Source organism: Oncorhynchus gorbuscha, linkage group LG01 (assembly GCF_021184085.1).
Source record: "Oncorhynchus gorbuscha isolate QuinsamMale2020 ecotype Even-year linkage group LG01, OgorEven_v1.0, whole genome shotgun sequence".
NCBI classification, from domain to species: Eukaryota; Metazoa; Chordata; class Actinopteri; order Salmoniformes; family Salmonidae; genus Oncorhynchus; species Oncorhynchus gorbuscha.
Genome location: NC_060173.1, coordinates 32,885,548 through 32,909,037, shown reverse-complemented (window position 1 = coordinate 32,909,037; position 23,490 = coordinate 32,885,548). Strand labels below are relative to the sequence as shown.

The 23,490-nt window shown below is 45.3% G+C and overlaps 1 protein-coding gene across 4 annotated transcripts in view; it reads left to right on the top strand.

The window, feature by feature from the left end:
* The window catches only part of LOC124036218 (semaphorin-3D-like), a 79,521-nt gene extending 75,326 nt beyond the window's left edge, over positions 1 to 4,195 (top strand). For all 4 annotated transcript variants that reach the window (XM_046350511.1, XM_046350504.1, XM_046350496.1 and 1 more), the window contains one exon: positions 2,503 to 4,195. In XM_046350511.1, the coding sequence (XP_046206467.1) occupies positions 2,503 to 2,973 (471 nt within the window). In that variant the 3' untranslated portion in view covers positions 2,974 to 4,195. The remainder of the gene's footprint in view (positions 1 to 2,502) is intronic.
* Positions 4,196 to 23,490: the final 19,295 nt, after the last annotated feature.

The window sequence follows — 23,490 nt, the reverse complement described above, 5'->3', positions numbered from 1 at the left end:
TGTGGGAGGTATTGGAGTGTGTTTGTGACACTGTGGGAGGTATTGGAGTGTGTTTGTGACACTGGGAGGTGGGACATTGGAGTGTGTTTGTGACACTGTGGGAGGTATTGGTGTTTGTGTGTGGAGGTATTGGAGTGTGTGACGTGACACTGTGGAGGTATTGGAGTGTGTTTGTGACACTGTGGGAGGTATTGGAGTGTGTTTGTGACACTGTGGGAGGTATTGGAGTGTGTTTGTGACACTGTGGGAGAGGTATTGACACTGTGAGTGTGTTTTGTGACACTGTGGGAGGTATTGGAGTGTGTGACGTGACACTGTGGGAGTTATTGGAGTGTGTTTGTGACACTGTGGGAGGGAGTGTTTTGTGACACTGTGTGTGTGACGTGACACTGTGGGAGGTATTGGAGTGTGTGACGTGACACTGTGGGAGGTATTGGAGTGTGTGACGTGACACTGTGGGAGGTATTGGAGTGTGTGACGTGACACTGTGGGAGGTATTGGAGTGTGTGACGTGACACTGTGGGAGGTATTGGAGTGTGTGACGTGACACTGTGGGAGGTATTGGAGTGTGTGACGTGACACTGTTGGAGGTATTGGAGTGTGTGACGTGACACTGTGGGAGGTATTGGAGTGTGTGACGTGACACTGTGGGAGGTATTGGAGTGTGTGACGTGACACTGTGGGAGGTATTGGAGTGTGTGACGTGACACTGTGGGAGGTATTGGAGTGTGTGACGTGACACTGTGGGAGGTATTGGAGTGTGTGACGTGACACTGTGGGAGGTATTGGAGTGTGTGACGTGACACTGTGGGAGGTATTGGAGTGTGTGACGTGACACTGTGGGAGGTATTGGAGTGTGTGACGTGACACTGTGGGAGGTATTGGAGTGTGTGACGTGACACTGTGGGAGGTATTGGAGTGTGTGACGTGACACTGTGGGAGGTATTGGAGTGTGGGAGGTATTGACGTGACACTGTGGGAGGTATTGGAGTGTGTGACGTGACACTGTGGGAGGTATTGGAGTGTGTGACGTGACACTGTGGGAGGTATTGGAGTGTGTGACACTGTGGGACACACTGTGGGAGGTATTGGAGTGTGTGACGTGACACTGTGGGAGGTATTGGAGTGTGTGACGTGACACTGTGGGAGGTATTGGAGTGTGTGACGTGACACTGTGGGAGGTATTGGAGTGTGTGACGTGTCTTTGAACGTTGCAATCTGGTGCTGATAGGTCTGGTATCCCTGTTAGGCCAGAGATCATACATTCCATATGTTTCATACCTGTCATATAGGTTTGTTAATGTTGTCTTGCTTATTTCCCTGCTTATTTGTCCTTGGTGAGTTAGGCTTAAAGTCTGTCCAATGTCCAGTCTGTCCAATTCCTATTCTAGATGGTTCTAGAACCGGCCAAACCCGGACGACCCTGAGCCAGTTCTGCAGCACCCTATGGGACTCCCAATCACGTCCGGTTGTGCCACAGCCTCAATTCTAACCAGGGTGTCTGTAGTGACTCCTCTGAGATGCAGTGTCTTAGACCACTGTGCCACTCGGAAGCACACTAGTCATGCTGATGATTATAGAATGTTTGTGTAAAACATTTGCCTGATGTTGCAAGAACATTCCTAGAACCCATTTAATCTATTCTTTAAATGTTCCCAGAACGTTTCATTAGGTTGTGGGAACCGTCTGTTGCGAACATTGTGGGAACATCACAAAATATATGTTCTCAAAACAACAAAAAATGGTCCAATTATGCAGATGATTCTACAATGTTTCTTTTAGGATGCAAAAATAACATTCACCTGATGTTGCAAGAACGTTCCTAGAACACATTTAATATGTTTAAAGGTTCCCAGAATGTTTCTTTAGGTTGTGGGAATATTGTCGGGCTATGACTGTCCAGTTGTGCTGACATTCCGATAATGTCTGACAGAACAGACTTTCTGTGTTCTTTAAAGGTTCCCAGAACATTTAATTAGGTTGTGGGAATAATGTGGGTACAAGATATAGGTTCCCAAAGCACAAAATATGCTCAGTTGTGATGACATTCATACAATGTTTAAGTTATGTTGAACAAGACATTCCTATAATGTTGTAAGAATGTTGCCAGAACACCTGGTCTATGTTCTTTAAAGGGTCCCAGAACATTTAATTCAATTATGGGCGCTGTCTGGGATGTTGCAAGAATATGCACAGAACATTCCCACAATGTTGCACAATGTTCCACAATTTCCAAATAAGTTATGAAATTCATAGCAAATTCCTTCATACACTGTGTTATTATACCTGGAAACCTAATGAGGACTTTTGGGGAATGTTCTGTGGTGGTTGTTTTATACAGCATTCTTTGAATGTTTTTGCGACGTTATCATACTAATGTTAGATGAAACCCGAAATAGAACTGGGAATTTTAGCTAATGTTTCCGGTTCGCTGGTTTGTCTCTGTAGAGGAATATATGAATGTTTATAGCTAATATTCTGTAATCTCACCCCCTCTCCCAGGTGAGGCCAGATGACAGAGTGGTCCATACAGGCCAAGGTCTCCTCATTCGCTCTCTCCATCCTGCCGATGCTGGCATGTACGTGTGTATGGCACTGGAGCACACACACTTCACACACACTCTGCTCCGCCTCACGCTGCGCCTCATTTCGTACGGGCATCTTGACGGGCGGCCAAAGCCCAGCAAGGTCCCCAGTGTTGAGGTTCGCCCCGGGGCAGTGGCTCGTCAGCGCTATAAGGACTACCTGCGTGTGATGAGTTCTCCCATTGGCTCGCTGGAGGAGTACTGTGATTCGCTTTGGCTGGAGAAGAGGCCGGCCAATAGGAGAGGTGGAAGAGGGCAGGGGGTGGGGAAATGGAAACACATCCAGGAGCTGAAGAAAAGCAGGAAAAGGCGACACCACGGAGAGAGGAATGGAGAGAGGGATAAGGAGATGGATGGACAGAGGGTAGTGAGGCGGAGGAGAGGGTGAGCTGGTGAGGATACCAAAAAGGAGGAGTGAGAACAGCAGTCATAAAAAGTGTCATTAGGGGAACCCATCAATGTTTATAGTGGTAAAGGGGGGTCATGGGTAAGATGATCAAACAAGTAGTTAGACTTGAGGGAAGTTATAGGGACCACAATACAATCTTAGAAAAAAATCATTCCAATAAGGGTTCTTTGGCAGTCCCCATAGGAGAGCCCTTTCTGGTTCCAGCTAGAACCTTTTTGGGTTCCATGTAGGAGCCTCTGTAGAAAGAGTTGCACCTTGAACCAAAATGGTTCTACTTGAAACCAAAAAGGGTTCAATGAGGGTGTAGACTGCTGTCACAGGTATGATGGTATTTTATACCAGTCAAACACTCATAGGACTTACATAGGTCTGGCTTTTCAAACTACACTACCCATGATCCCTCTGGCTGTGCCCAGGTTTGTATCTCAATATTGTCTCCGTGCGTTTACTGTTTTATGGTTGTGGCGAGAAGGGGTATTTTTCACAAACACAGCATTTTTTAAATTGTTCCAAACATCAGATTTCGAAGTGTTTAACGTTAAATTCAGGCATTAACTCCAAATTCTCAAGGTTAGTCATTAACTTTGAATGGTTAAGGTTAGGGTAAGGTTAGGGTAAGGTTAGGGTAAGAATAAGGGTAACGGTTAAGTTTTTTTGGATAGGCTTGAAACTAAAAATAATTTATATTGCTAGATTTTAACTTTCAATCTGAGGCAGATGCTTATCCACCATTCCCGTCCACAACACCCAAGCAAAACCAGTGTCCCCGTTGTCCCTTGTGGCCAGTTTCCACGTCATCTCCCATCGTCCTCAGACATGGATGGACGTTGAATATTGACTAGTATCATGGGTGACATGGCTAAGCCAGTATGGCCTGAGTTCACAACAAGTGTGTGATGTCAGTGAACTTCGCTGCATCCCTTCTATCCATGACCCTATATGATCCTATTGAGATGTGGCCCATAGGTCAGTAGTGTGTGTGTTAATCAGATGCATTCATGTTGAATTACTGTAAATAACATGTACAGGAGAAACTGCATGCTCTAGATAAGCTTAGCTATGACCTATTCTACTGCTACTATAATAATCGTGTATTATGTCTGGAATGAACAAAGAATCATATTTTTGTACAAAGTGAATGTTTCTGTTTTTGTAGGTGTATTTTGGTATTGTCTAAAAGTTATTTAAATAAACTCTTGCCTTATGATCCTGAATGAGTATGGAGAGGGAGAGAGAATGAGTATGGAGAGGGAGAGAGAATGAGTATGGAGAGGGAGAGAGAATGAGTATGGAGAGAGAATGAGTATGGAGAGGGAGAGAGAATGAGTATGGAGAGGGAGAGATAATGAGTATGGAGGGTGAGAGATAATGAGTATGGAGAGGGAGAGATAATGAGTATGGAGGGTGAGAGAGAATGAGTATGGAGAGGGAGAGAGAATGAGTATGGAGGGGAGAGAGAATGAGTATGGAGGGTGAGTATGGAGAGGGAGAGAGAATGAGTATGGAGAGGGAGAGAGAATGAGTATGGAGAGGGAGAGAGAATGGAGGGTGATAAGAGGGAGAGAGAATGAGTATGGAGGGGAGAGAGAATGAGTATGGATGGAGAGGGAGAGAGAATGAGTATGGAGAGGGAGAGAGAATGAGTATGGAGAGGAGAATGAGATGGAGATGAGTATGGAGAGGGAGAGAGAATGAGTATGGAGGGGAGAGAGAATGAGAGATAATGAGTATGGAGAGGGAGAGATAATGAGTATGGAGGGGAGAGAGAATGAGATGGAGAATGAGTATGGAGAGGGAGAGAGAATGAATATGGAGAGGGAGGGAGAGAGAATGAGTATGGAGAGGGAGAGAGAATGAGTATGAGTATGGAGAGGGAGAGAATGAGTATGGAGAGGGAGAGAGAATGAGTATGGAGAGGGAGAGAGAATGAGTATGGAGAGGGAGAGAGAATGAGTATGGAGAGGAGAGAATGAGTATGGAGAGGGAGAATGAATGAGTATGGAGGAGAGAGAATGAGTATGGAGAGAATGAGTATGGAGAGGGAGAGAGAATGAGTATGGAGAGGGAGAGAGAATGAGTATGGAGAGGGAGAGAGAATGAGTATGGAGAGGGAGAGAGAATGAGTATGGAGAGGGAGAGAGAATGAGTATGGAGAGGGAGAGAGAATGAGTATGGAGAGGGAGAGAGAATGAGGAGAGGAGAGGGGAGAGAGAATGAGTATGGAGAGGGAGAGAGAATGAGTAGTGGAGAGGGAGAGAGAATGAGTATGGAGAGGGAGAGATAATGAGTATGGAGAGAAGAATGAGTATGGAGGGGGAGAGAGAATGAGTATGGAGAGGGAGAGAGAAATGAGTATGGAGAGAGAGAATGAGTATGGAGAGGGAGAGAGAATGAGTATGGAGAGGGAGAGAGAATGAGTATGGAGAGGGAGAGAGAATGAGTATGGAGAGGGAGAGAGAATGAGTATGGAGAGGGAGAGAGAATGAGTATGGAGAGGGAGAGAGAGTATGAGAGGGAGAGAGAATGAGTATGGAGAGGGAGAGAGAGTATGAGTATGGAGAGGGAGAGAGAATGAGTATGGAGAGGGAGAGAGGAGTATGGAGAAGAATGAGTATGGATGGTATGGAGAGGAGAGAGAATGAGTATGGAGAGGGAGAGAGAATGAGTATGGAGGGAGGAGAATGAGAATGGAGAGGGAGATGAGTATGGAGGGAGAGAGAATGAATGGAGAGGGAGAGAGAATGAGTATGGAGGGAGAGAGAATGAGTATGGAGAGGGAGAGAGAATATGGAGAGGGAGAGAGAATGAGGGAGAGGGAGAGAAATGAGTATGGAGAGGGAGAGAGAATGAGTATGGAGAGGGAGAGAGAATGAGTATGGAGAGGGAGAGAGAATGAGTATGGAGAGGGAGAGAGAATGAGTATGGAGAGGGAGAGAGAATGAGTATGGAGAGGGAGAGAGAATGAGTATGGAGAGGGAGAGAGAATGAGTATGGAGAGGGAGAGAGAATGAGTATGGAGAGGGAGAGAGAATGAGTATGGAGGGTGAGAGATAATGAGTATGGAGAGGGAGAGAGAATGAGTATGGAGAGGGAGAGAGAATGAGTATGGAGAGGGAGAGAGAATGAGAAGAGGGAGAGAGAATGAGTATGGAGAGGGAGAGAGAATGAGTATGGAGAGGGAAAGAGAATGAGTATGGAGAGGGAGAGAGAATGAGTATGGAGAGGGGAGAGAGAATGAGTATGGAGAGGGAGAGAGAATGAGTATGGAGGGGAGAGAGAATGAGTATGGAGAGGGAGAGAAATGAGTATGGAGAGGGAGAGAGAATGAGTATGGAGAGGGAGAGAATGAGTATGGAGAGGGAAAGAGAATGAGTATGGAGAGGGAGAGAGAATGAGTATGGAGAGGAGAGAGAATGAGTATGGAGAGGGAAAGAGAATGAGTATGGAGGGGAGGAGAATGAGTATGGAGAGAGAGAGTATGGAGAGGGAGAGAGAATGAGTATGGAGAGGGAGAGAGAATATGGAGAGGGAGAGAAATGAGTATGGAGGGTGAGAGAAATGAGTATGGAGGAGAGAATGAGTATGGAGAGGGAGAAGAATGAGTATGGAGAGGGAGAGAGAATGAGTATGAGAATGAGTATGGAGAGAGAATGAGTATGGAGAGGGAGAGAGAATGAGTATGGAGAGAGAGAATGAGGAGAGAATGAGTATGGAGAGGAGAGAATGAGTATGGAGAGGGAGAGAGAATGAGTATGGAGAGGGAGAGAGAATGAGTATGGAGAGGGAGAGAGAATGAGTATGGAGAGGGAGAGAGAATGAGTATGGAGAGGGAGAGAGAATGAGAGAGAAATAAAAAGTGCATCATAAGTGTATTTTTGTACCGCAGTGAACTTTTTCAGCTCAGCTGGTCCAGTCCTGATATAACAGCAGCCTTGCGCACACACACACACACCCAGACACACACACACAGACATACACACACAGACACACACACCCAGACACACACACAGACACACACACACAGACACACACACACACACACACACACACACACACACACACACACACACACACACACACACACACAGACACACACCCAGACACACACACACAGACACACACACAGACACACACCCAGACACACACACACAGACACACACACGCACACACACACAGACACACACGCCCAGACACACACACGCACACACACACAGACACACACTCACACACGCGTGCACGCACACCCAGACACACACACACAGACACACACGCACACACACACAGACACACACACCCAGACACACACACACACAGACACGCACACACAGACACGCACACACAGACACACATACACAGACACGCACACACAGACACACACACGCACACACACACACAGACACACACACGCACACACACACACACTGCATGGAGATGTCAGGATGATTCAGTTCCAGCTGGCCGTAGATGCTGTAGGGCAGAACTGTGTGTCCGGGAGATACAGCTGATGTACTTGATATATTGGTTTGTCAGTATTGGGATGATAGGACAGACTATATCAGCATAAAGCCTAAGGGTTTTTTGGTTCTTGTGGTCTTGTGGTCTTGCGATGTAGTGTTATATAACCTTTGTATTCTGAATAGAAAGTTAGTGTTATATTATTGACTATATTGCTCTGGCAACGTTGATATTAGTCTGACAATGTAATTCACTGTGTATCACCTCATGACTGTCCCTAATTACTATCAGGAGTTTACTTAGATATGATTGGTTTAAGTAATGCAATTCCTCAAATATGATTAGTTTAGATGGCATCTCCTTTGTCAGTGCTGACTGGTATAAGTAGACAGTTGTAGATCAACCTTCAGATAAGAGTCTAGATTTGATCGACCTTGTTACCCTGACATGCTCCCTGAGGCGTGATTCCATTTGGTTCCCTATCCCTTCACCTACATGCTGTATGTTTTCCTTGACCTACGTAGTAGCACCTTCCCCTTTCCCCTGCTTTCCTTGTTAGTGATGGTCCTTGTAGCCCTACAATAGACTTAAAGATGCACTCTGGGATCTTAAGCACTTTTATTTTTACACATTTTGCACAAATTGGATTTGTAAAATATCATACAAATTGCAAAATGTGTAAAATATCACATGAAATGGATGACGTAGTACACAATTGGATGATGTAGTACACAAAAACTGTAGTGCACAACTTTTGAGAGTGCATCTTTAATATAGCTTCAGCCATGTTCATTTCTCCCATCTATAGAAATAACTGAAGCACACAGGAAGGACACACCATTTTGGAAATTGCTTTAAATATGATTGCAGTTGTTGTATGGCATTGAAAAACACTGCTTGGTGTAAAAGGTTGTTTCTCTCGCATCATTTGATGCCAGAACATATACATTTTCCTTCTCCTCCCCGCAGCGATTTCCCTCTCTGTCCCATAACAATGATGATTAATATTTCAGCTTGACTGTGTGTTGCATTGAGGAGCTCTTCTAACTCAGCCTATTGCTTATTTATCAGTAAGAGGAACAGAACACAGAGGATCTCTCTCTCTCTGAAAGGAAACAGGAGACCAGGGGGAGCAGAGGATCTCTCTCTCTCTGAAAGGAAACAGGAGACCAGGGGGAGCAGAGGATCTCTCTCTCTGAAAGGAAACAGGAGACCAGGGGGAGCAGAGGATCTCTCTCTCTGAAAGGAAACAGGAGACCAGGGGGAGCAGAGGATCTCTCTCTCTCTGAAAGGAAACAGGAGACCAGGGGGAGCAGAGGATCTCTCTCTCTCTGAAAGGAAACAGGAGACCAGGGGGAGCAGAGGATCTCTCTCTCTCTGAAAGGAAACAGGAGACCAGGGGGAGCAGAGGATCTCTCTCTCTGAAAGGAAACAGGAGACCAGGGGGAGCAGAGGATCTCTCTCTCTGAAAGGAAACAGGAGACCAGGGGGAGCAGAGGATCTCTCTCTCTGAAAGGAAACAGGAGACCAGGGGGAGCAGAGGATCTCTCTCTCTGAAAGGAAACAGGAGACCAGGGGGAGCAGAGGATCTCTCTCTCTGAAAGGAAACAGGAGACCAGGGGGAGCAGAGGATCTCTCTCTCTGAAAGGAAACAGGAGACCAGGGGGAGCAGAGGATCTCTCTCTCTGAAAGGAAACAGGAGACCAGGGGGAGCAGAGGATCTCTCTCTCTGAAAGGAAACAGGAGACCAGGGGGAGCAGAGGATCTCTCTCTCTGAAAGGAAACAGGAGACCAGGGGGAGCAGAGGATCTCTCTCTCTGAAAGGAAACAGGAGACCAGGGGGAGCAGAGGATCTCTCTCTCTCTGAAAGGAAACAGGAGACCAGGGGGAGCAGAGGATCTCTCTCTCTCTGAAAGGAAACAGGAGACCAGGGGGAGCAGAGGATCTCTCTCTCTCTCTGAAAGGAAACAGGAGACCAGGGGGAGCAGAGGATCTCTCTCTCTCTGAAAGGAAACAGGAGACCAGGGGGAGCAGAGGAGACAAACAAGACACAGCCTTATGATTTTTCTCCATCAGAGAGCAGAGAGACGCCTGAAACAGCAGCCTTAATCTGCCCATTATAATGCTCACACACATTGTTAACCATCTTAATGTTCACACAACAGTAATCCCATTACCACTATATTTCATTTGTCAGTGTCATCTCTGTTTCGTGATTGTTTTCTTCTTATTCTTTCTGAGGTTGTCAGAAGACCACAGGAATCACTGAGGGAAATCCTGCATTTGTTTCTAAATGTTTTATATTCTCTGATGGTCCATTAGTATGGGATTGTGTTCCAGTCATACCCTTGGCCCCACTTCTGCCCCTTTCACCAAACTCCCACTGTCTCACAGACAGTTAGCCCACTCCATAGGGAGAGGAGAGAGGGAAAGACAGGGAAAGAGAAAGGTGATGAGAGGGGCTATATGAGTAGGAATGGACAGCATCAGAAGGGCACTGAAGGGAGATGGGGAGGATGGAGTGTGGTTAAGGCTGGAGGCTCGATGGGTTGCATCAAGAGGTGAGAAGAATGGGTGAGAGGACTGAGAGAGGGAGAGGGTGGACTAGAACAGAGAGCTATAGACGGAGAAAGAGTTCTCTACAGGGGTAGAGGAGGGGGACAGGGACAGGGAGAGGGTGGACTAGAACAGAGAGCTATAGACGGAGAAAGAGTTCTCTACAGGGGTAGAGGAGGGGGACAGGGACAGGGAGAGGGTGGACTAGAACAGAGCTATAGACGGAGAAAGAGTTCTCTACAGGGGTAGAGGAGGGGGACAGGGAGAGGGTGGACTAGAACAGAGAGCTATAGACAGAGAAAGAGTTCTCTACAGGGGTAGAGGAGGGGGACAGGGAGAGGGTGGACTAGAACAGAGAGCTATAGACAGAGAAAGAGTTCTCTACAGGGGTAGAGGAGGGGGACAGGGACAGGGAGAGGGTGGACTAGAACAGATAGCTATAGACGGAGAAAGAGTTCTCTACATGGGTAGAGGAGGGGGACAGGGAGAGGGAGAGGATGGACTAGAACAGAGAGCAGTAGACAGAGAAAGAGTTCTCTACATGGGTAGAGGAGGGGGACAGGGAGAGGGAGAGGATGGACTAGAACAGAGAGCAGTAGACAGAGAAAGAGTTCTCTACAGGGGTAGAGGAGGGGGACAGGGAGAGGGAGAGGGAGAGGATGGACTAGAACAGAGAGCAGTAGACAGAGAAAGAGTTCTCTACAGGGGTAGAGGAGGGGGACAGGGACAGGGAGAGGGTGGACTAGAACAGATAGCTATAGACGGAGAAAGAGTTCTCTACAGGGGTAGAGGAGGGGGACAGGGAGAGGGAGAGGATGGACTAGAACAGAGAGCAGTAGACAGAGAAAGAGTTCTCTACAGGGGTAGAGGAGGGGGACAGGGACAGGGAGAGGATGGACTAGAACAGATAGCTATAGACGGAGAAAGAGTTCTCTACAGGGGTAGAGGAGGGGGACAGGGAGAGGGAGAGGGTGGACTAGAACAGAGAGCAGTAGACAGAGAAAGAGTTCTCTACAGGGGTAGAGGAGGGGGACAGGGAGAGGGTGGACTAGAACAGAGAGCTATAGACGGAGAAAGAGTTCTCTACAGGGGTAGACGAGGGGGACAGGGAGGGGGAGAGGGTGGACTAGAACAGAGCTATAGACGGAGAAAGAGTTCTCTACAGGGGTAGAAGAGGGGGACAGGGAGAGGGAGAGGGTGGACTAGAACAGAGAGCAGTAGACAGAGAAAGAGTTCTCTACAGGGGTAGAGGAGGGGGACAGGGAGAGGGTGGACTAGAACAGAGAGCAGTAGATGGAGGAAGAGTTCTCTACAGGGGTAGAGGAGGGGGACAGGGAGAGGGTGGACTAGAACAGAGAGTAGTAGACAGAGAAAGAGTTCTCTACAGGGGTAGAGGAGGGGGACAGGGAGAGGGAGAGGGTGGACTAGAACAGAGAGTAGTAGACGGAGAAAGAGTTCTCTACAGGGGTAGAGGAGGGGGACAGGGAGAGGGAGAGGATGGACTAGAACAGAGAGCAGTAGACAGAGAAAGAGTTCTCTACAGGGGTAGAGGAGGGGGACAGGGACAGGGAGAGGGTGGACTAGAACAGAGCTATAGACGGAGAAAGAGTTCTCTACATGGGTAGAGGAGGGGGACAGGGAGAGGGAGAGGGTGGACTAGAACAGATAGCTATAGACAGAGAAAGAGTTCTCTACAGGGGTAGAGGAGGGGGACAGGGAGAGGGAGAGGGTGGACTAGAACAGATAGCTATAGACAGAGAAAGAGTTCTCTACAGGGGTAGAGGAGGGGGACAGGGAGAGGGAGAGGGTGGACTAGAACAGAGAGCAGTAGATGGAGGAAGAGTTCTCTACAGGGGTAGAGGAGGGGGACAGGGAGAGGGTGGACTAGAACAGATAGCTATAGACAGAGAAAGAGTTCTCTACAGGGGTAGAGGAGGGGGGCAGGGAGAGGGAGAGGGTGGACTAGAACAGAGAGCAGTAGACAGAGAAAGAGTTCTCTACAGGGGTAGAGGAGGGGGACAGGGAGAGGGAGAGGGTGGACTAGAACAGAGAGCAGTAGACAGAGAAAGAGTTCTCTACAGGGGTAGAGGAGGGGGACAGGGAGAGGGAGAGGGTGGACTAGAACAGAGAGCAGTAGACAGAGAAAGAGTTCTCTACAGCGGTAGAGGAGGGGGACAGGGAGGGGGAGAGGGCATTGGCAGGGCACAGTCAGAGGAGCAGGGGTCTACAGAACTGGACAAGCAGAAAACAGCCTGCTAGTTAGGCTCCCCAGGACCCAGACACCAGACAGACATTACCAGATCCCACGTTAACCCCCACTGCTAAGCACTGCTCTGTGACCATGTTTACATATTGAAGCTGGAATGTAACTGTTCTCAAATTCATAGACAAAGCAATGGAGGCAAGGACTGTCCATCCATGATATCAACATTATGGTGTCAACCATGTTATGAGGCTATACAGTGTTATTTACACGTATGTGGTTTACAAACATTGAAGTATAAAGCAAACCTTATATTTTGTGATCTGATGGGGTACAACAGTTGAACTAAGATAACAAGTTATATTCTTCAAGAATCAATGGGTATAATTTATAAATCCAAAAATGTATGTAGCAACTGCAGATTCTAGTTTTGAAGTTTCAGGGATTTTGTAACACACCCATTTGTTTCGTTCAGATATAAAATGAGGGTAATGTCAAGGGAAATGGTTTATTTCCGCTTCTACTGTAGATTTGCAAAGCGAAACTTCAGGGTTTCATGGGCTATGTACAGAATGTCCACCAGTGTTGCCCATGTGCTCTCTTCGCCAGATCCACCCATAGCGCTTGGGATTGACTGAGTGCCTCCTCTGTGGCTCAGTATACTCTTTGATCAAAGGGCTAGTAGTAGCTCTCTGCTTTTCTCACATCCTTTTATTTCCTCACGGTGAAACACACTGATATGAGTTGGTTTGTGTGTTATGTCTTAGACCTCTCTAGAGGGAACCAGCGGATCAGTCAGGGTGCCTCTGCTTGTCTCTACGCATGACTAAAACACAACCCAGTCTGTCTGTCTGTCTGAGTGCTCATTGGATAAGAGGGGTCAGTAGGTCAGGCTAACTGCCCCAGACAGACAGATAGACATGAGAGGGGAAGAGGAAGACAAAGAGAAAGACAGTGTGTGAGTTGATGTGATTGGTGTAATGAGAGAGTCTGCTGTAAACACAGCTATGAGAGGTGAGAAGAGAACTTACGGACAGACACAAATAAACGCTTGAGGCTTTCTGTAGGCCTATGTTATTGTTTAGGGTGTGGTCAAAATGGCCTCATAGTATTTCCGTACAGATAATGGAATCCATACAGAATAATTGTAATGCTACAACAAACCTAATAGTATAACAGTCCAGTGACCTGAAACAAATCAAATGTATTTGTCACATACACATGGTTAGCAGATGTTAATGCGAGTGTAGCGAAATGCTTGTGCTTCTAGTTCCGACAATGCAGTAATAACCAACGAGTAATCTAACCTAACAATTCAAAAACTACTACCTTATACACACAAGTGTAAAGGGATAAGAATATGTACATAAAGATATATGAATGAGTGATGGTACAGAACGGCATCGGCAAGATACAGTAGATGGTATCGAGTACAGTATATACATATGAGATGAGTATGTAAACAAAGTGGCATAGTTTAAAGTGGCTAGTGATACATGTATTACATAAAGATACAGTAGATGGTATCGAGTACAGTATATGCATATGAGATGAGTATGTAAACAAAGTGGCATAGTTTAAAGTGGCTAGTGATACATGTATTACATAAAGATGCAGTAGATGATATAGAGTACAGTATATACATATACATATGAGATGAGTAATGTAGGGTATGTAAACATTATATTAAGTAGCATTGTTTAAAGTGGCTAGTGATATATTTTACATCAATTCCCATCATTAAAGTGGCTGGAGTTGAGTCAGTGTGTTGGCAGCAGCCACTCAATGTTAGTGGTGGCTGTTTAACAGTCTGATGGCCTTGAGATAGAAGCTGTTTTTCAGTCTCTCGGTCCCTGCTTTGATGCACATGTACTGACCAGACCTTCTGGATGATAATGGGGTGAACAGGCAGTGGCTCGGGTGGTTGTTGTCCTTGATGATCTTGATGGCCTTCCTGTGACATCGGGTGGTGTAGGTGTCCTGGAAGGCAGGTAGTTTGCCCCTGGTGATGCGTTGTGCAGACCTCACTACCCTCTGGAGAGCCCTACGGTTGTGGGCGGAGCAGTTACCGTACCAGGCGGTGATACAGCCGGACAGGATGCTCTCGATTGTGCATCTGTAGATGTTTGTGAGTGGTTTTGGTGACAAGCCAAATTTCTTCAGCCTCCTGAGGTTGAAGAGTCGCTGCTGCACCTTCTTCACCATGCTGTCTGTGTGGGTGGACCAATTCAGTTTGTTTGTGATGTGTACACCGAGGAACTTAAAACTTACTACCCTCTCCACTACTGTCCCGTCAATGGGGATAGGGGGGTGTTCCCTCTGCTGTTTCCTGAAGTCCACAATCATCTCCTTTGTTTTGTCTTTGTTTTGTTTTGTCTTTCACACATCATTGATTTCCACGATCTTGATGTCAGTAAGTATAGATTTGTATGTGAGTTAGCTTATTCACAGTGGTGTAAAGTACTTAAGTAAAAAATACATTCAAATACTACTTAAGTAGTTTTATGGGGTATCTGCACTTTACTATTTATATTTTTGACTACTTTTACTTTTACTTCACTACATTCCTAAAGAAAATAATGTACTTTAAAACGTCATACATTTTAATGTTTAGCAAGACAGAAAATGGTTCAATTCACAAACTTATCGAGAGAAAATCCCTGGTCATCCTTACTGCCTCTGATCTGGAAGAGTCACTAAACAGACAACATCCCTGGTCATCCCTACTGCCTCTGATCTGGAAGAGTCACTAAACAGACAACATCCCTGGTCATCCCTACTGCCTCTGATCTGGAAGAGTCACTAAACAGAGAACATCCCTGGTCATCCTTACTGCCTCTGATCTGGAAGAGTCACTAAACAGAGAACATCCCTGGTCATCCTTACTGCCTCTGATCTGGAAGAGTCACTAAACAGAGAAAATCCCTGGTCATCCTTACTGACTCTGATCTGGAAGAGTCACTAAACAGACAACATCCCTGGTCATCCCTACTGCCTCTGATCTGGAAGAATCACTAAACAGACAACATCCCTGGTCATCCTTACTGCCTCTGATCTGGAAGAGTCACTAAACAGAGAACATCCCTGGTCATCCTTACTGCCTCTGATCTGGAAGAGTCACTAAACAGAGAACATCCCTGGTCATCCCTACTGCCTCTGATCTGGAAGAGACACTAAACAGACAACATCCCTGGTCATCCTTATCCTCTGATCATCCTAAACAGACAACATCCCTGGTCACTGCCTCTGATCTGGAAGAGTCACTAAACAGACAACATCCCTGGTCATCCTTACTGCCTCTGATCTGGAAGAGTCACTAAACAGAGAACATCCCTGGTCATCCCTACTGCCTCTGATCTGGAAGAGTCACTAAACAGACAACATCCCTGGTCATCCTTACTGCCTCTGATCTGGAAGAGTCACTAAACAGACAACATCCCTGGTCATCACTACTGCCTCTGATCTGGAAGAGTCACTCCCTGGTCAACAGATCTGGAAGAGTCATCCCTGGTCATCCTTACTGCCTCTGATCTGGAAGAGTCACTAAACAGAGAACATCCCTGGTCATCACTACTGCCTCTGATCTGGAAGAGTCACTAAACAGAGAACATCCCTGGTCATCACTACTGCCTCTGATCTGGAAGAGTCACTAAACAGAGAACATCCCTGGTCATCACTACTGCCTCTGATCTGGAAGAGTCACTAAACAGAGAACATCCCTGGTCATCCCTACTGCCTCTGATCTGGCAGACTCACTAAACACAAATCCTTTGTTTGCAAATGATGTCTGAGTGTTGGTGTGCCCCTGGCAATCCGTAAATGTAAAAACAAGACAATCGTGCCGTCTAGTTTGCTTAATATAAGGACTTTTTGATTATTCTGATATACTTTTACTTTTGATACTTAAGTATATTTAAGCAACTATACTTACTTTTGATACTTAAGTACATTTAAAAGCAAATAGACTTTTACTCAAGTATAATTTTACTGGGTGACTTTCCCTTTTACTTGAGACATTTTCTATTAAGGTATCTTTACCTTCACTCAAGTATGATCATTGGGTACTTTTTCCACCACTGCTTATTCAGATGTGCTGTAGTGGTGGAATGCAAAGCAAAGGTGTTTTTTTGTAAGCGACTTAAAAGCCTTCCTGCTAAAATCAAGATATCAAACCCCTGACTGGAAGAGGAAAGGGGGAAAATGATGCTGAATTGAGATGTAGGCAAGGTGTTTTGCACATACAGTACATTACAAAGTATTTACCAAGGTGCAGGTGTCTCTGTTACTCGGGTGTTGACAGTCAACTTCTGCTGGGCTGTCCTGGAAACACGGAGGTCTGTGTGTTTGTGTGTGCTTGTGTGTTTGTACTGTATGTGTGCCATGTGCTTGCATGCTTGAATGGTGTGTACGTGTTTAGAGTAGTAGTGATGGCAGCCTGTGTAGAGTAGTATTGATGGCAGCCTGTGTAGAGTAGTATTGATGGCAGCCTGTGTAGAGTAGTACTGATGGCAGCCTGTGTAGAGTAGTATTGATGGCAGCCTGTGTAAAGTAGTACTGATGGCAGCCTGTGTAGAGTAGTAGTGATGGCAGCCTGTGTAGAGTAGTATTGATGGCAGCCTGTGTAGAGTAGTAGTGATGGCAGCCTGTGTAAAGTAGTACTGATGGCAGCCTGTGTAGAGTAGTAGTGATGGCAGCCTGTAGTAGTGATGGCAGCCTGTGTAAAGTGATGGCAGCCTGTGTAGAGTAGTAGTGATGGCAGCCTGTGTAGAGTAGTAGTGATGGCAGCCTGTGTAGAGTAGTAGTGATGGCAGCCTGTGTAGAGTAGTAGTGATGGCAGCCTGTGTAGAGTAGTACTGATGGCAGCCTGTGTAGAGTAGTAGTGATGGCAGCCTGTGTAGAGTAGTAGTGATGGCAGCCTGTGTAGAGTAGTAGTGATGGCAGCCTGTGTAGAGTAGTAGTGATGGCAGCCTGTGTAGAGTAGTAGTGATGGCAGCCTGTGTAAAGTAGTACTGATGGCAGCCTGTGTAGAGTAGTAGTGATGGCAGCCTGTGTAGAGTAGTAGTGATGGCAGCCTGTGTAAAGTAGTAGTGATGGCAGCCTGTGTAGAGTAGTAGTGATGGCAGCCTGTGTAGAGTAGTAGTGACATAGCAGCCTGTGTAGAGTAGTACTGATGGCAGCCTGTGTAGAGTAGTACTGATAGCAGCCTGTGTAGAGTAGTAGTGACATAGCAGCCTGTGTAGAGTAGTACTGATGGCAGCCTGTGTAGAGTAGTATTGATGGCAGCCTGTGTAGAGTAGTACTCATAGCAGCCTGTGTAGAGTAGTACTGATGGCAGCCTGTGTAGAGTAGTACTGATGGCAGCCTGTGTAGAGTAGTACTGATAGCAGCCTGTGTAAAGTAGTAATGATGGCAGCCTGTGTAGAGTAGTACTGACGGAAGCCTGTGTAGAGTAGTACTCATAGCAGCCTGTGTAAAGTAGTACTGATAGCAGCCTGTGTAGAGTAGTACTGATGGAAGCCTGTGTAGAGTAGTACTCATAGCAGCCTGTGTAAAGTAGTACTGGTAGCAGCCTGTGTAGAGTAGTACTGATGGCAGCCTGTGTAGAGTAGTACTGATAGCAGCCTGTGTAAAGTAGTAGTGATGGCAGCCTGTGTAAAGTAGTACTGATGGCAGCCTGTGTAGAGTAGTACTGATGGCAGCCTGTGTAGAGTAGTACTAATAGCAGCCTGTGTAAAGTAGTACTGATGGCAGCCTGTGTAGAGTAGTACTGATAGCAGCCTGTGTAAAGTAGTAGTGATGGCAGCCTGTGTAGAGTAGTACTGATAGCAGCCTGTGTAAAGTAGTACTGATGGCAGCCTGTGTAGAGTAGCACTGATAGCAGCCTGTGTAAAGCTGTACTGATGGCAGCCTGTGTAGAGTAGTACTGATGGCAGCCTGTGTAGAGTAGTACTGATGGCAGCCTGTGTAGAGTAGTACTGATGGCAGCCTGTGTAGAGTAGTAATGATGGCAGCCTGTGTAGAGTAGTACTGATGGCAGCCTGTGTAAAGTAGTATTGATGGCAGCCTGTGTAGAGTAGTACTGATGGCAGCCTGTGTAGAGTACTACTGATGGCAGCCTGTGTAGAGTAGTACTGATGGCAGCCTGTGTAGAGTACTACTGATGGCAGCCTGTGTAAAGTAGTAGTGATGGCAGCCTGTGTAAAGTAGTACTGATGGCAGCCTGTGTAAAGTAGTATTGATGGCAGCCTGTGTAGAGTACAACTGATGGCAGCCTGTGTGAAGTAGTACTGATGGCAGCCTGTGTAGAGTAGTAGTGATGGCAGCCTGTGTAAAGTAGTAGTGATGGCAGCCTGTGTAAAGTAGTAGCGATGGCAGCCTGTGTAAAGTAGTACTGATGGCAGCCTGTGTAAAGTAGTATTGATGGCAGCCTGTGTAGAGTACAACTGATGGCAGCCTGTGTAAAGTAGTACTGATGGCAGCCTGTGTAGAGTAGTATTGATGGCAGCCTGTGTAGAGTAGTAGTGATGGCAGCCTGTGTAAAGTAGTACTGATGGCAGCCTGTGTAAAGTAGTATTGATGGCAGCCTGTGTAGAGTACAACTGATGGCAGCCTGTGTAGAGTAGCAGTGATGGCAGCCTGTGTAGAGTAGTAATGATGGCAGCCTGTGTAGAGTAGTAGTGATGGCAGCCTGTGTAGAGTACAACTGATGGCAGCCTGTGTAGAGTAGTAGTGATGGCAGCCTGTGTAGAGTAGTAATGATGGCAGCCTGTGTAGAGTAGTAATGATGGCAGCCTGTGTAGAGTAGTAGTGATGGCAGCCTGTGTAAAGTAGTATTGATGGCAGCCTGTGTAGAGTAGTAGTGATAGCAGCCTGTGTAAAGTAGTAGTGATGGCAGCCTGTGTAGAGTAGTAATGATGGCAGCCTGTGTAGAGTAGTAGTGATGGCAGCCTGTGTAAAGTAGTAGTGATGGCAGCCTGTGTAGAGTAGTAGTGATAGCAGCCTGTGTAAAGTAGTAGTGATGGCAGCCTGTGTAGAGTAGTAATGATGGCAGCCTGTGTAGAGTAGTAGTGATGGCAGCCTGTGTAAAGTAGTACTGATGGCAGCCTGTGTAGAGTAGTAGTGATGGCAGCCTGTGTAGAGTAGTAGTGATGGCAGCCTGTGTAAAGTAGTAGTGATGGCAGCCTGTGTAGAGTAGTACTGATGGCAGCCTGTGTACAGTAGTATTTTGGGGGAATGGGCCTGGAGCAGCTTGGGGGAATGGGCCTGGAGGTATGTTTGTACTTAGCAGCAGGTATGCAGAAACAGTTAGCTGTGAGCAGCTATGTACAGCCTCTCTCCTCGCTGCAGAGTGTGTGCCGGGACACACACACCTTTAAACATTGTTTTCATTCACATTGGGTTTGGAGAAGTTGAATACATCGACACCAGATCTGTCAGTATACCACTCTGATGCAGATAACTCACTTTTTCTAAGTCGTATTATCTCTACTGCAGGCAGAAAAGGATATCTGCATGTAGCTACTCATACTACTAAAAAACAAATATCCTGAATTTCCTTCTGTCCTGGAATTCAAGGTGTTCTGCAGTGTTATGTATTTGAGCTGACTGCCTACCCACCACCTCTCTCTGTGGGTCATGATGGGAGACACCGTTTCATGGGGTGTCATGGAGCAGAGTACGTCCAAGCATATCCTGTTTCCCTGAGATTCTGATCACAGCCATGTTCCACTTATCAGGAGTCAGAGGGTACAGAGAGGATGGGGGTAGAGCTCAGATGTCTTTAGTATCAAAGCTGTGTCTGAATGCCTGGGGGGACAGCATCACACACCATCACATCATTAACCTTTGGAACGCATAGGAAATACTATAGACCTTGTTAGACACTACCTACATGGAAAGAGATAAATATAAAGAGGTAAATATATCCTAGTTATTAATATTCTGGTATTTTCTGATTGTGTGTGTGTGTGTGTGTGTGTGTGTGTGTGTGTGTGTGTGTGTGTGTGTGTGTGTGTGTGTGTGTGTGTGTGTGTGTGTGTGTGTGTGTGTGTGGGTGTGGGGGGGGGGTCGGGTGTGTGTGGGAGTGTGTGTATGTATGTGGGGGTGTGTGCGTGTATGTGCATGTCTGCTCTCATTCAGTTCTGATCATGCCTGATTGCTTTTTGACATGACCCCATCAATCTTGACAATCACAAACATGACCTCGTCACTCTCTACCATTCATAAACAATCTCTGTGACCTCTGACCCCTGCTCCCAGGAAGTAGAAAGGTCTTGGCAGAAGAATCCTTCCTTCCTGGATTTTGAAACACAGAATCTAGTGCTGTTTCATTATCTCCATTTACACAGCCTGTGTTCAGCATGGGGGATTGTTGAGGAAGACGAGGTATGTGTTTGTGTCTGTGTGTTTATGTGCGTTCGTGCATGTGTGCATGTGTTTGCACTTGTGCATGGTCATTCGTCAATACAAATGAAGGTGTCTGTCATCATGGTATGTAGAAATGACATGAGCTCCTAAGATAAATGCAGGGAATCATCCTGCAAATGTACTTAATTAACTTGTCAGTCATTCAGACAGTGTAATAGTTAATCTAGTCTATCAGCTACACACAACCATTACCCATGCTGTCTCACAGTGACTGGAGGGTATTCAATCTGGGTCAAACTGAAAAAGATGGGGGGAAACCCTGTTTCCACATGGCAAGGACATGGGAATCTCAGTCACACAGAAAGGTACTGACAGGATTTCACAGCATCCAAAGCCACCTTATACCCACTACTGACTGTGTGGTCTGGACTGGAGGCTCCACTGGCATCCTGAAAGATTTACACATTCTGTCAGAGTTTAATGACTTTCCTCTCTCTCCATCTTTAAACAGGAAGGGAGGGGTCAAATAATCAAAAAGGAGAAATGTCAAAGTTGTCCATCACTAAGCACAGCTTGATGTTTTCAACCAGCTCATTAGGTCCTAACATTTTATGAGAAAACAAGGGTGATGCTATATTTCACAGCCAATCAGTTTGAGTGAACTTAGAAACGCTGTGCAACACTGTGAAATTGTTAGTTACATAATTACTTTAGATCTATTTAAATCTTATTGAAAGAAGCACCACTGGAACCACTTGCATCCAATGTACAGCTGTGTTGTATTATGTAACGTAGTAACTACCATTACAACCATATCATTTATCATTGAATACCAAATACCATCTATAGCTGAGGACCTCTACACAAACTAAGACCAACATGAGGAATTCATTGGGTAAGGGTTGGTGATTATCCAATAACTGAAGCTTGTTTGTCATACTGCATGATAACTATTTTGGAGGGAAATCACTGTATATGCCATTTGCATCATAATGTCCGAGCAAATATTGTTTTAAACCTTACAGAGTTACCCTTACAGAGGGTAAATATTATGTTAACCCTTACAGAGTTACCCTTACAGAGTTACCCTTACAGAGTTACCCTTACAGAGGGTAAATATTATGTTAACCCTTACAGAGTTACCCTTACAGAGTTATCCTTACAGAGGGTAAATATTATGTTAACCCTTACAGAGTTACCCTTACAGAGTTACCCTTACAGAGTTACCCTTACAGAGGGTAAATATTATGTTAACCCTTACAGAGTTACCCTTACAGAGTTATCCTTACAGAGGGTAAATATTATGTTAACCCTTACAGAGTTACCCTTACAGAGTTACCCTTACAGAGGGTAAATATTATGTTAACCCTTACAGAGTTACCCTTACAGAGTTATCCTTACAGAGGGTAAATATTATGTTAACCCTTACAGAGTTACCGTTAGAGTTACCCTTACAGAGTTAGAGGGTAAATATTTAACCCTGAGTTAACCCTTACAGAGGGTAAATATTATGTTAACCCTTACAGAGTTACCCTTACAGAGGGTAAATATTATGTTAACCCTTACAGAGTTACCCTTACAGAGGGTAAATATTATGTTAACAAAGAGTTACCCTTACAGAGGGTAAATATTATGTTAACCCTTACAGAGTTACCCTTACAGAGGGTAAATATTATGTTAACCCTTACAGAGTTACCCTTACAGAGGGTAAATATTATGTTAACCCTTACAGAGTTACCCTTACAGAGGGTAAATATTATGTTAACCCTTACAGAGTTACCATAACAAAGGGTAAATATTATGTTAACCCTTACAGAGTTACCCTTACCGAGGGTAAATATTATGTTAACCCTTACAGAGTTACCCTTACAGAGGGTAAATATTATGTTAACCCTTACAGAGTTACCCTTACCGAGGGTAAATATTATGTTAACCCTTACAGAGTTACCCTTACAGAGGGTAAATATTATGTTAACCCTTACAGAGTTACCCTTACCGAGGGTAAATATTATGTTAACCCTTACAGAGTTACCCTTACAGGGGGTAAATATTATGTTAACCCTTACAGAGTTACCCTTACAGAGGGTAAATATTATGTTAACCCTTACAGAGTTACCCTTACAGAGGGTAACTATTATGTTAACCCTTACAGAGTTACCCTTACAGAGGGTAAATATTATGTTAACCCTTACAGAGTTACCCTTACAGAGGGTAAATATTGTTTTAACCCTTACAGAGTTACCCTTACAGAGGGTAAATATTATTTTAACCCTTACAGATTTACCCTTACAGAGGGTAAATATTATGTTAACCCTTACAGAGTTACCCTTACAGAGGGTAAATATTATTTTAACCCTTACAGAGTTACCCTTACAGAGGGTAAATATTATGTTAACCCTTACAGAGTTACCCTTACAGAGGGTAAATATTATGTCAACCCTTACAGAGTTACCCTTACAGAGGGTAAATATTATGTTTACCCTTACAGAGTGTAAATATTATGTTAACCCTTACAGAGTTACCCTTACAGAGGGTAAATATTATTTGAACCCTTACAGAGTTGCCCTTACAAAGGGTAAATATTGTTTTAACTTGTATAGCAGTGTTTTTCAAAGGAGCCTAAGTAATCTCTGAACGTGGTTACTGGAAGATTCACATCCTCTTTGTTTTCAGAGCTATTAACCCTTTCTTAACCTTGTCCTTACAATACATCTCCAGTTTAGAAACTCTACAAAGACAAACAAACACAGATGGGTTTTGAGTATCAAGTAAACACAGTTCAAACGGATTGTTTTGGTTCTGGAACCTATAAAATGTATGGATTGTTTGGTTGTGGTCTCATGACATAGGAAGCTACAGTATAGAGCTGTTCCTCTTTGACTTCATCATATCTGTACAATCAAGCCAAGGCCCCT